This window comes from Eufriesea mexicana, unplaced genomic scaffold (assembly GCF_001483705.2).
Source record: "Eufriesea mexicana isolate 0111107269 unplaced genomic scaffold, ASM148370v2 scaffold8101, whole genome shotgun sequence".
NCBI classification, from domain to species: Eukaryota; Metazoa; Arthropoda; class Insecta; order Hymenoptera; family Apidae; genus Eufriesea; species Eufriesea mexicana.
Window position 1 is genome coordinate 166974 of NW_016915893.1, and position 11103 is coordinate 178076.

At 43.2% G+C, this 11103-nt stretch overlaps 1 protein-coding gene across 8 annotated transcripts in view; it reads right to left on the reverse strand.

Annotated features, from left to right (window-relative positions):
- LOC108552817 (Inositol 1,4,5,-trisphosphate receptor) overlaps positions 1 to 11103 on the reverse strand; it is a 38889-nt gene that overhangs the window by 21277 nt on the left and 6509 nt on the right. For all 8 annotated transcript variants that reach the window (XM_017907485.1, XM_017907489.1, XM_017907486.1 and 5 more), the window contains exon 2: positions 7542 to 7758. In XM_017907485.1, coding sequence (XP_017762974.1) covers positions 7542 to 7639 — 98 coding nt within the window. In that variant the 5' untranslated portion in view covers positions 7640 to 7758. The remainder of the gene's footprint in view (positions 1 to 7541; positions 7759 to 11103) is intronic.

Here is an 11103-nt window from a genome sequence, read left to right on the forward strand (position 1 = left end):
ACAAAGGAAAGATACACGAACTATGGATCAGAGAGACGAGATATCGGTTCCGGACAGCCGGTGCATCGCGATCGATCACAGGCCACGGCTGCACCGGGGCACCCAGTCGGAGCTGTCGGGTCAGCGGACAAGAAAGAACGACGCGTGCACCCGATCTGGATTTTCGCGGAAGCCATCCGTAATACAGGGTGGCACATAACCCGGGAAACGGCTCGATCGTTGCACAAAAGCCGATATCGTGCCTCCTCCAGCGTCACGTCGTCGTATCCAACGTGCATCCATAGCTGTGATTAAGTTAGGTCGGTTATCGCAGCCGATGGCCGCCGTTGGAGCAATACGACGCTTAGGAGGAACGATCTCAGGCTGAGAAACAGAGTATGGAGAGATCGGGAGAAATCAGCTGGGACACGCGTTGCCTAGTATCGAGTTAATGGACACGAGCGTTTGACCGATCGAGATGGTTCACGTGTACCTATTTTATAGGTGCATGGCTATAGGTCAGGAACCGTTTGACTCCTTCCGAGTTAGCTACAATACGTACGTGTAACGCGTACGTGTTATCTTGTTTGAGAAATTGCTCACTCGAAAGCCGCGCTGCACGTGGCGGTTGGTACCATTCGTGAGACTTTCGAAGGTCCTCTTTTAGACTCGTTCGCCAACCCGGAGCAATGTCAAGGACACGGATCGACACCGAGAAACCGAGATGGCGACCACGACATAACGGGTTACAGGGATACCTGCGGGAATCGGTATAAGCGAGAACGGTACGAGCTTCAGGCTAGCCGTGCACTTCCTACTGATCAATAAATCACCTCGCCGTCCCACTCCCTCGATAATTTTATTAATAAACATCGTCGTAGATCGTTCGAGTCGTTAACGGTGCGCGTGTTAACACTGGTTAGTGAAAGAGGAGAAAGCCGCGATCTGCAAGGGCTGAACGTTACGAAACCTCTATCGATGAGAGACGAGATTAACGGCTGGCTATCTAACGCAATCTAATCGCCGGTTAATTAAGCACTGACGCAAAACGATCGTGCAGCGACCGCATGATACACTTAAAGATCTCGAGGAGAGAAAAATAGGGGAAAGAAGTAACAATAAATCGGCGATCGACGCGATCGTTCGCACGTAAAACACCGATATTGCTTTAAGCAGATAAGCATCGCGGAACTTATCACGAGCGGAATTGTGTCCTCTTTCCGGGAAATTGGGTAGAAAATCTGACGCAGGCTTTTCGATATTTTGAAAATTTCCAGGATTCGAGGACGATCGCTTCGACGGAGATTTTTTGATTGGAAATTTCGGAAGTTCGACTGGATAATCGCGTGAGTTGTTCGAAACATTAATTATATCCCTTTCATTCGCACCGCGAGCATCGGGTGCATCGAGTGCAGTGTTATGGAGAATGACGAGTGCCCGTGCAATCAGGATGCTGGTGGAGAACAGGAATTAGTAGATATACTCCATTGACCAGGCCGGAGATTTAGTTTGACGAGCTGCGACCAGCGCACAAATTATATCTCGCTGTTATCTCCATATACCGACATCAATTTAATAGCACAATACGAGTGCACGAGCATCGTTGATACCCCTGCACCCTGTCTTTGAAGATTCGATTTCGATGATAAAGCGGCTGGAGATCGGCGAGGTCGATTATCGCATGATTCGCGAGTTTGCTCGAATAACAAATTGTTGGGCGTATCGCGAACATTTCTGACGCTCGTGTTGAAATTTGTGCACGTGTACGCGTTGTAAAAAGAATAACTAGTGGTCGAATCTAAATTATTGGTCTTACCGAAATTTGTGATACAACGAGAAAATGAAAAGAAGATATACAAGATATAAGGAATATTAATCTCACATAGAGGATTTCTAACGTTTGCGCAGAAATTTATATACGTTATTTATACACGTCGTGAGAAAAATTGTAATCTCCAGATTATTGGATTTAGCATAATTTATAGCATAATGTAGTAACTTCTGGAAGAACGTATGTGTACGACGTTCAGCTTCCTTGTACTTCGAGCACAATGTTAAAAAGTATAATGAATATCATCATAAATAAATATCCCTAAGTGTATGAATCTTTAAATAGTTAACCTTAACGTCCAACGGCTATATATACGTGCACTATTTTTTCCCAGAAAAATAAAAGATAATCGTCTTTTCCTAGCCTTCGCAAATTCGCACCTAAAGGGACTAAAATAGAACGAGTCTTCTTCCGGCTCAAAATTCCAATAACGTGTCATACCTCAAGAATTATAATTATAGGCAACGGCTTAACTCCCATACTATACGTTTTAAAATACCCACATCGAATAATATACCAAACCAATTCTCGCGTCCAACATATACACCGCGTACCGTTTTTCCAAAATAAATTACAGGTCTTTAAATAATCTTAACGAACCATAGGAAATTTCGCAATTAAAAACGTTCGTCGAGATATTTCGCATAAAACGTGACGAAAACGTTTTGAAACGCAGGAAGACCGAATGCCATCGTCGCACGTAAGTCGCACACACGCTTTTCGCCTTTGTTGTCTACCTCCAAGCTCTTTATCTTTGACCAACGTTACAAAGGGAGATAATACCGAAGCTCAGCGGCCTGCTCGCGGTCTCGAGCTTGTTCGCAAAACCAGATTCGCAGGGTTTGATCGTCGGGATCTTATTTAAGTGGCCATTCACGCCGGTGAATACCACCGGAGTGGGCGAAGTGTGCCTGACCTGTTTTTCGAGTAGCAGAGAAGTCTAAATGGGACTTGGCGATTAATCGCTCTCCGGATGGAGCGTGTCAAAATCATTTGCAAACTGATTCCTCTGCTATCGAATTTTCAGAATATCAGGTTTTCTTTTTCCACTCCTCCCTGCAGGATATTTCCTGGAGAAAGGAACGGGTCAGGAGTCAGGTCAGGACTCAGCGAGATCGTAAATTAAGTCATGGGATAATTGACTGATGTCTCGGGGTTGCAGGTCTACGTAGACCTATGCACCATAGCCCGTTTCAGGGCTGTACAAAATAAAGAGATTTGTTGCTTTACATATTCGCTGCTAGTAATCTTTTCACTTTCTTAGGCCCAAAAATTTGGTAAAAAGAAGATAAAAGAATAAAATAAAATTCTAATTGGTTAAAAATTATAAAATTGGTTTCGAGATCAAGAAACTGCGAGTATTGTGAATAAAATGTGAAATTCGCATGAAAGATTGTAAGTACGTTCATAATACTAATTATCAATCCAACGAATGTAGAAATAGTGATTAAGTTTACAATTATTATGTAATTATTTCACTATACTATATACACTGAATTATACGTTTCTATTTTGAAGATACCGTACAGAGTATTAAATATTTCTTCATTTCGTTCTACAGCCCTGACCGTGCTTTCGTATCCCGGTGTATTCGCGTTCCCGTCGATTCCTTTATCTCACCACCCAAAATATGACTACTTGGACTAGCAGCGAATTTCACGAGCTCCAATATACCTTCCACGCATTCCGCTACAATATACACGTGAAGATATAACAAAAATCCACCGATTGACATTTTCCCATCGGGGTCCCGAAATTCATCTAAAAATACAACCCTTTCGGGCTGCCGAACGTCACGCAATCTCTCAAAGCGCCGTCGAGGCGTTCCCAACATTTTTCCCGCTTTCCAACCGAGTAAGTTTTCTCCGTTCATTTTTCTCCTGCGCGCGATTTCACCGCTTTCCCTCCAACGAGAGTCTGTAACTAACAAAAATCCAGCGTTCGTTTTATTCGTGTAACCACGTTCTCTCCCTGTCTATCCACCGTCTTTAAGGAAGATCCCGTTTCTGTTTACAGGCAGACTATTTTACCCCGTGCTGCTTTCCCCGATAATGGCTTTAAAGATGCACATTAACGTCAATAGGCAGAGATACCCTTTGAAAAGTCTGCGAGGTCGGATAGGCGGGGTCGATCACAAAGAGATCGCCTTATTACCTGCCCGTATCGACTAGGTCCTATCTTTATGCCGGCACGAAGCATCAGCGCGCGGATAATACACGCGGGCAAAGAATAGCAAGTGTTCAACGTCGAGGGGAGAATTTATTCGACGGTAGCCGGCTGTCCTGGGCAGTCTGCCATTTATTTCCTAGCCGATTAATAACTTTCCTGCGTGAACGATTCCCTTTGCCAATGGACGAAAGATGTTTCGGAATTTCCAGGTGCTTTGGAAGCGGACTCGAATGCGGGATTTTAGGTTTGGAGCTCTCGAATCAAGGTGGATGCGAAGATGCGACGGAGACATGTCCCGTTGTCAGTTTGAAACAGGTTCTGGCTCACGGCAGGCTAGAAATAGAGTCTGTTTAGATTTCATTTTTCATCTGCTAAATTGGGTAAAGCGCAGATAGAGAATCTATGTATAAAAATATATATTCGTTTACCTTCTTACGTAAGTTTTAATCTTTTCTCTCGCGTTAAGAGCGGATGTGCTGCGTTTCGCAGTAGCCTTTGAAAAATTCTCTTTGGGCCACTGATGAAGTTTTGCAGAATTTTTCGAAGAACTAGCCAAAAAGACAGGCTGGATGTATACAGGAAGCATGTATTTTTTAAAAATTAGTGTTCATTTTTATCCAGGTGGGAGCGTGGTTATACCCGCTTATACGTGTGTCCGTTTTACCTGGAAATGCCTCGAAAAATGTACGTAACATGGAAAAACGTAATGATAACGACTTGGAGAGAGTGTGGGAAGAACGTGCTTAAATTTTCAAATCCCCGTGTGAATTTTATATCTCTAGTTAGATATTCTCACAATCGACAGGGGAATATTTATGTAACGCTACTTGCGTTTCTTGCATAAGCGATTATCACGATATAAATTTTCAATGTTTACATGTAAGCTGCATTAGGGTTACCTAATGCAGTACCACAGGTAGATTACTCTGTTTGATATCGTACCCGTGACTGTAAAAAAAGGTGACGTTAAGTTTGAAAGCTACCTCGATGATAATTCATGCGAAAAGCAGCCATTTTTCGAAAAACAACATCGATTCCACGTCGGCTACGCGAAATAAGAAATATCTCTGTTTAAAATTTTAAATATCACCGTTATACAATCCTCCTGGCGTCCTGTGACATTTATCTAAAATATTGTCCGTGTCAGCTTTATTTTTAGAGATATTTACGCGTTTCCAGGTAAAACGGAGTTACTTATTCATCTACATCACACGGCCTTAATTAAGGTTATTTATGTGTGCTGTATATAGCTGCACACTGTGCAGCCTGTAGTACCAGATTTGAAGAAAAGTCATTTTAATATAGTTAATTGGGTTAAATATAATTAACAAGCTGAGTATCTGTCGTTACTCTCGGCGTTGCATATTACGACCTTCGTTTGAAATATAAAAAGAATTTCCTTCCGATGAAATAAAATTCACAGCTGCTATAGTCACTGTCAAGAAACAGATAACACGTAGAATCAGAATTAACGCGAAAATAAAATTAAGAAAAATCAGAGTCCCGAATGGCTCAACGGAAGCTTCATCACCTGGACTGACGGAAACCGCCGGTGTCGACGGTGCCCCGCCGATTAATTAAATCCACGACGACGAGATACGCGTAATTCCCAGGCTAGACTAGAAATCGTTTCCATTAATCCGTAATACACGTTTTCCATGCGACTCGGTGCGCCGAAGAAGAAAATTACGTACGCAAACACTGGCCGCGTTTTTACACCGGAAACCGGTCTTCGGCGAGTGAAAATTGCGTATAATTGTTGTGCCGATTAGCGAAACCAGTATGGAAGGAAACAGGAGGCTTGTCACAACGACAGCCATTTCGTGAAATCGATAAACGTATTATATCTGGTTCTTTTCCTGCAGATCGGTCTTAACCTTCCATAGAACGTATTAATATTTCAACGGGTCGTCTAAACTTTATCCAAAGAAACTGGTATTATTCATCGACGTGCAAATTCGGCATGTAAAATGCAACTCCGAGTCCATCTTAGGACTCGGTTTAGCCCAGCTACTCGAAACAACTCGGCGAGAGATTTCGAAGAAGTTATCAGTGTTTGCCTTGGGGTATCTAATCGTCCCGGAAACTAATCGCGGAGAACAGTTCTGGATGTGGTGTGTGCATTGAGATTGTTGAAACAGTCTAATCCCTTTTCCTAATACGCGAAGAAGGAGTCGCTCGGATATGGAAATGGATTATCGAGCGCAAAACGGAGACAGCCGGATGAGTGGTCGAGATCTGGGCAGGCTGATACGAATGTTGTACCCTGAGTATGATCCGTATCTGAAGAAGGTGAGAGAAAGAGTAGCTAACAAGTACTTGACGCCCTCGGGCCGTGAAGAAATTTAATCTTGAACCGGGTGAAATGGTTGTTGCGTAATGGCTCAGGTCAATCTGATCTCTATCAGCAGAGCAAGTGAAACGTGTACACTTTATCGGAATGAACATACGGCCGCGATGAAATCTGCCGGAGGCTCCTTGGTACGTATCTTTTCAGCTATATTTTCTTTCAATCTACGACTTTGCTAACAGATCGCTTCGTCGAGAGTTTTGGAGACTATAGTGTTCCCGTCTTTACTAGTTAGGTGTGCGTGATGTAACTCGTCAGGTAGCACGAGTGCTTACGAATTTTTAGCAATAAGATGACCGAAGCATTCGAAGACGATTCTCCGCTACCTCGAAATAGCTAGCAGCAGAAAATCCTCTCTATATTCGAATATCTCTACGTCTAAAGCATGATCTGCTGAGCAAAGCCTTATCGATGAATCCAACTAGCAGACTCCAGACAAAGGGATCATTCTCGTTTCCTTTCGTCTTTTCTTCTACAGGTATTCAAACTACGCTTGCCTCTATCTATCGGGTCATCCCGTATGTAAAGCGACTCTCTCTTTCTACAGGGTGTACCAAATTTTGATTAAATTCGCTTCGATTCGAGGAACCAGCTTGTAACTCTTCGTACGGTACACCCCGAGATGACAATCGATAATGTATTTTCCATTTGAAACTCGACTCGCAGAGTAACAACGTTGCTTACGAGATAACCCGATGCACTCTCCATACTCTTTAATCAGCTTCCTAATCCTATTCCTCTAATCTCATACCCTGCAAAAGGGTACTCTACTCGACCTATTTTCTACAGCGCGATCCTTCAAAAACTACTCCGTTCTCTACCTGTCTTCGACTCTCAGCCGACTGCAAACACAGAAAACAGCAATGTTAAACCACAAGATCGTCCACGGTACAGCTTCATCCCGCCCGATTAAACGTTATATCCCGAAAGCCTGCCTAAACCGCGTTTACCCTAAATCGTGTCCCACTTGCAGCTACGTCGGGCCAAATAGGAACTCACCCGGGGATCCTCGGGATATTAATCATTAGCGCGTGCCCGGTTGGCTTCTTGGCGAAACTCGCGCCACCGTCCGAAGCTCCCAACCCCCGTCAGGGAGTCCTGAACTAAGGGGTTGAGTTCTTTGTCGCGGAGTAACGAAGAGTCCAGGCCAGTGCCCGGCCACGGCGCAGCTATGCTAATTAGTCGGAGCAATTTGATGAATATTCAACTTACCCGAGGGTGGAAAGAAAACCGGAGACGCTGCCTTCGGCGTACAGGCTGACGATGTCGCCCAGGTGAAGGAAGCTCGCCGAGCCGAGGATCTCGCCCATCTTCGCGCTGTTGTTTCCCAATCTCTCTGTCTCGCTTTCTCTCACGCCTCTCTTCCCTTCGCTGCCTCAAAGTCGGAGAAATTCAACCTCTTAGCCGAGTGAATTATTCATGGCTCCACCTGCGGGGGTAGAAACGATCGTTAGTGCTCGTGGGAGCTAAACAGAGCGTAGTTGCGGATATTCCACGGGGATGTTTCTTTATTCAAAATCGGACGAGACTTTGAGGTTGATTAGAACAGGTTGACCAGAGTCGGGAAGGAATTTTCTGGTTTATTCTTTCTAGGTGTAGCTTTGGGTCATCGGATGCTTGCTATTTATTCTTTGGACGTTCCTGGTAGGGTTCTACTTTGCTAGACATTGGATTAAACGATTGAGGATAGATTAGAATTACGCAATATTCTATAGTATTCTAGATAAATATTGGGTTTCAAAGGTAGAATGCTCCGCGAGGATGTTTCTTTACCCGAGATTGCAGGAAATGTTTGAGAACGATTAGAATGCACGGATCTATGTCGAGAATGGGGTTTAGTACTGGTTCACATTGTAACTATATTTTGGATAATAAACTTGTGTTTATAGTACGTTCCACGTTGAAGTTTAGCAGCGGAAGCTTGCCGTGACTGGCTTCTGTCTGAACACCGAATTGCAACAAACCTTTCATTGTTGATTGTTTAACGTGCTCCAGGTGTATTTTAAACAAGCTAAGTATGTTTATCGTATATACCAATTCAAATATTCGAAGTGTACGTATCGAGTGTAGAAGATAACCAAGTTTCAAAAGCTGAACAATAACGATTCTTCCATGTACGTGCTTTTACGTGATTTTTCTCTATCTTTAAAAATTAACGCTGACTTGGACAGAAATTTAATTACGTAACGTCCAATTATTTCCATGGAAATTTATCAAAAGGTGCATATGTAATTAGGTGTTTTCACTGTACGACGAAGCAGACTCTACCATGTGAAATTATTTATCGATCAGCCGGGGAACGATTTACAAACAGGAAGAAAGTCGGCACAATAACCGGATAAATAATAATCGGGTAAATAATATCCGGATAAACCGGGTAAATCGCGTTTCCCAATCGAGTAAACGCGACGGATTAAAGCTGTCCCGCTAACCAGCAATTTGTATATTTCTAGTTATTACCGCAACCATCCAATTTCAACAGAGATTTTTGCGTCCCCTGGGACTTCCGGCCGCTGTCGACGTGTAACGCGATCCTCTAAAATAGGTCAGCTTAAACTCGATTTTACGATGGAAATTGCCATCTTTCTCTTGTCCGACTGAATCCACCCCGAAAACGATACGAAGGAAATTGGTTCGCCCTGTATTTCCTATCAGCAGACCGAGCTTACTCTTCAGAAGTGCTTTTCAGAGGATGAAAAATGGAAGTGGAGTATAATTGAAGAGGATGAGATTAGGTCCTGGTTATTTATCGAATGTTATAAGAAGCTTGCTAGGAGTACGCTTCATTACAGGCTCCTATTAGAAATTCAATGGTTCGAACAGTATCCTCTGGTAAAATAAAATACTTAAATCTACAGCAGAGTTTCTCAAGCCTTTTTGGCTTGTCACTCCATTCTCCTCCTATTTTCTATTTATTTACGAAGTTATTTATTTATTTATGGACATTGACGTGGATATAGTCGTGGCTTTGAGAGAGAGAGAGAAATAAACTCGACCGAGAATCCTGAGTTGGATTTCAAAGATTTGCAGAAATGCGGTGGAAAATAAATACCACTAAGTTTATTAAATATAATTAATTAAACGAAATGAACGTGGCCTACTTATGAAGTTCGCGACACCCCAATTCTCTCATTTTTCGCGTGATTCAAAGGATTGTTTGTTGGGCTCCCTGCGAGGCCATACGAACCCCGTTGGGAAACCCTGATCTAGAATATAAAATATTATTCAGAAGCCTGAAGTAAAATACGATCGATATTAGCTTTTGAAGTATACTTTTGCCTAAGTACAATATACAACCTAATCGTCGTAAAGTGATTTAATTTTCTCGAACAAAGTTAACGAGTTAGTCCTTCAATCCTAATTAAACTCAGCTGGTCAAAATAACTCGTGATTCCAAGCCTGTCCGCGATACGATAAAAATTATTATTTGCCCTTCTGGATCGAAGTAAACTATGCGAAAGCTATTTCACCCGTCGCGGGTTGGCAAACGTTTTTCCTAGATCCACCTTTGAAAGATCCTCCGGATCACGTTGAACTGTGTACCTCTCGTTAAATCCTCGCGAGCTGTGCAAACGTTTCCGCCATATTTCCCATCCAGGAACATTATCATCGATTTCTTCTGCAAAACTGAGCCCACATCTCGCTGTTTACACCCAGGCCTAAGGTTGAAGGTCAGTTTATTTTCAGAGATAGCCACGGTATTCTTTCCTCGAGCGAAGACAACGCGATTAAGGATCGCTTCTTCGCCTTCTACGTAGATCCACTCCGATCGCCTCTCGAGCGAATCTCGGGGACCAAAGAAACTCTTCTCTGATCAGTTAATTAATTCTCGACGAACTTTCCCGTTGCTCCGAACGAAACTTCGATTCGAGTTCGCGATCGGCTCGCAATCAGATCCTCTTGCCCGCGATCCCCAGCGAAACGATCGATCGATAGATCTCTTCTAATCCCGCGAGTTCCGAATCCGTCGACAGTGATTTATCCTTCATTGATAAATCGAGGATACCCGATGGAATTAACCTTCGTTGAGGCAGATAAGAGACGAAAATAAAATAAAACAATCTAGCTAAACGAATAAAACGATCGATCCTCATCCGAGCGAATTTAGCACTCTAAGTGCCATGACGAATAGCGGGATGCAGAAGCGTTAAATTCAGACGTTAAACTCGAGTTGCAGCTTATCGGCGAGGAAAGTGGAATGAGAAGAGAAATGGGATGAAGAAGCTGGCGAATTATAAAACGTATTGCTACCGGTCTACCCGACACCTCGTCGTTAGATGGCGAATAAATTTCTTCCTTGTATTTTATCACTGTGCCTTAAGCCAGCTGCCTTCGCGGTGATTCAAACGTGGATTATCACCTCTCATCCCACTTATAACGAATTAATTCTAAGCTTCTCAAGTACGAAACCCTACAATGTTCGTTTGAGAAGAAACTTCTCGCTATCAGTTTGATAGGCACGATGAACCGATCTTCCTTCGCGGGGGGGATAGATGGTATTCGATTGAAAGACGCGGCAATCGAACGCAACGATCGTTTAGCGTTTATTGTGCAGCAGGTTTCTATCTCCGGGCAGCTTCATCCGGCAATTTGTAGCTGTATTGTCGAGCAATTAAATCGTTCGAAGCTCTAGCGTGACTACTTTGCAGCACGGAGATACGCACCAGAGGGTATTATGATTTGATTTCAACGCTGATATTATACGAGCACCGTTTTCATCGATGTTCCAGCTGCTTGATTTTTGTTTCAAATAAGGATTATGGCATAAGAAGCG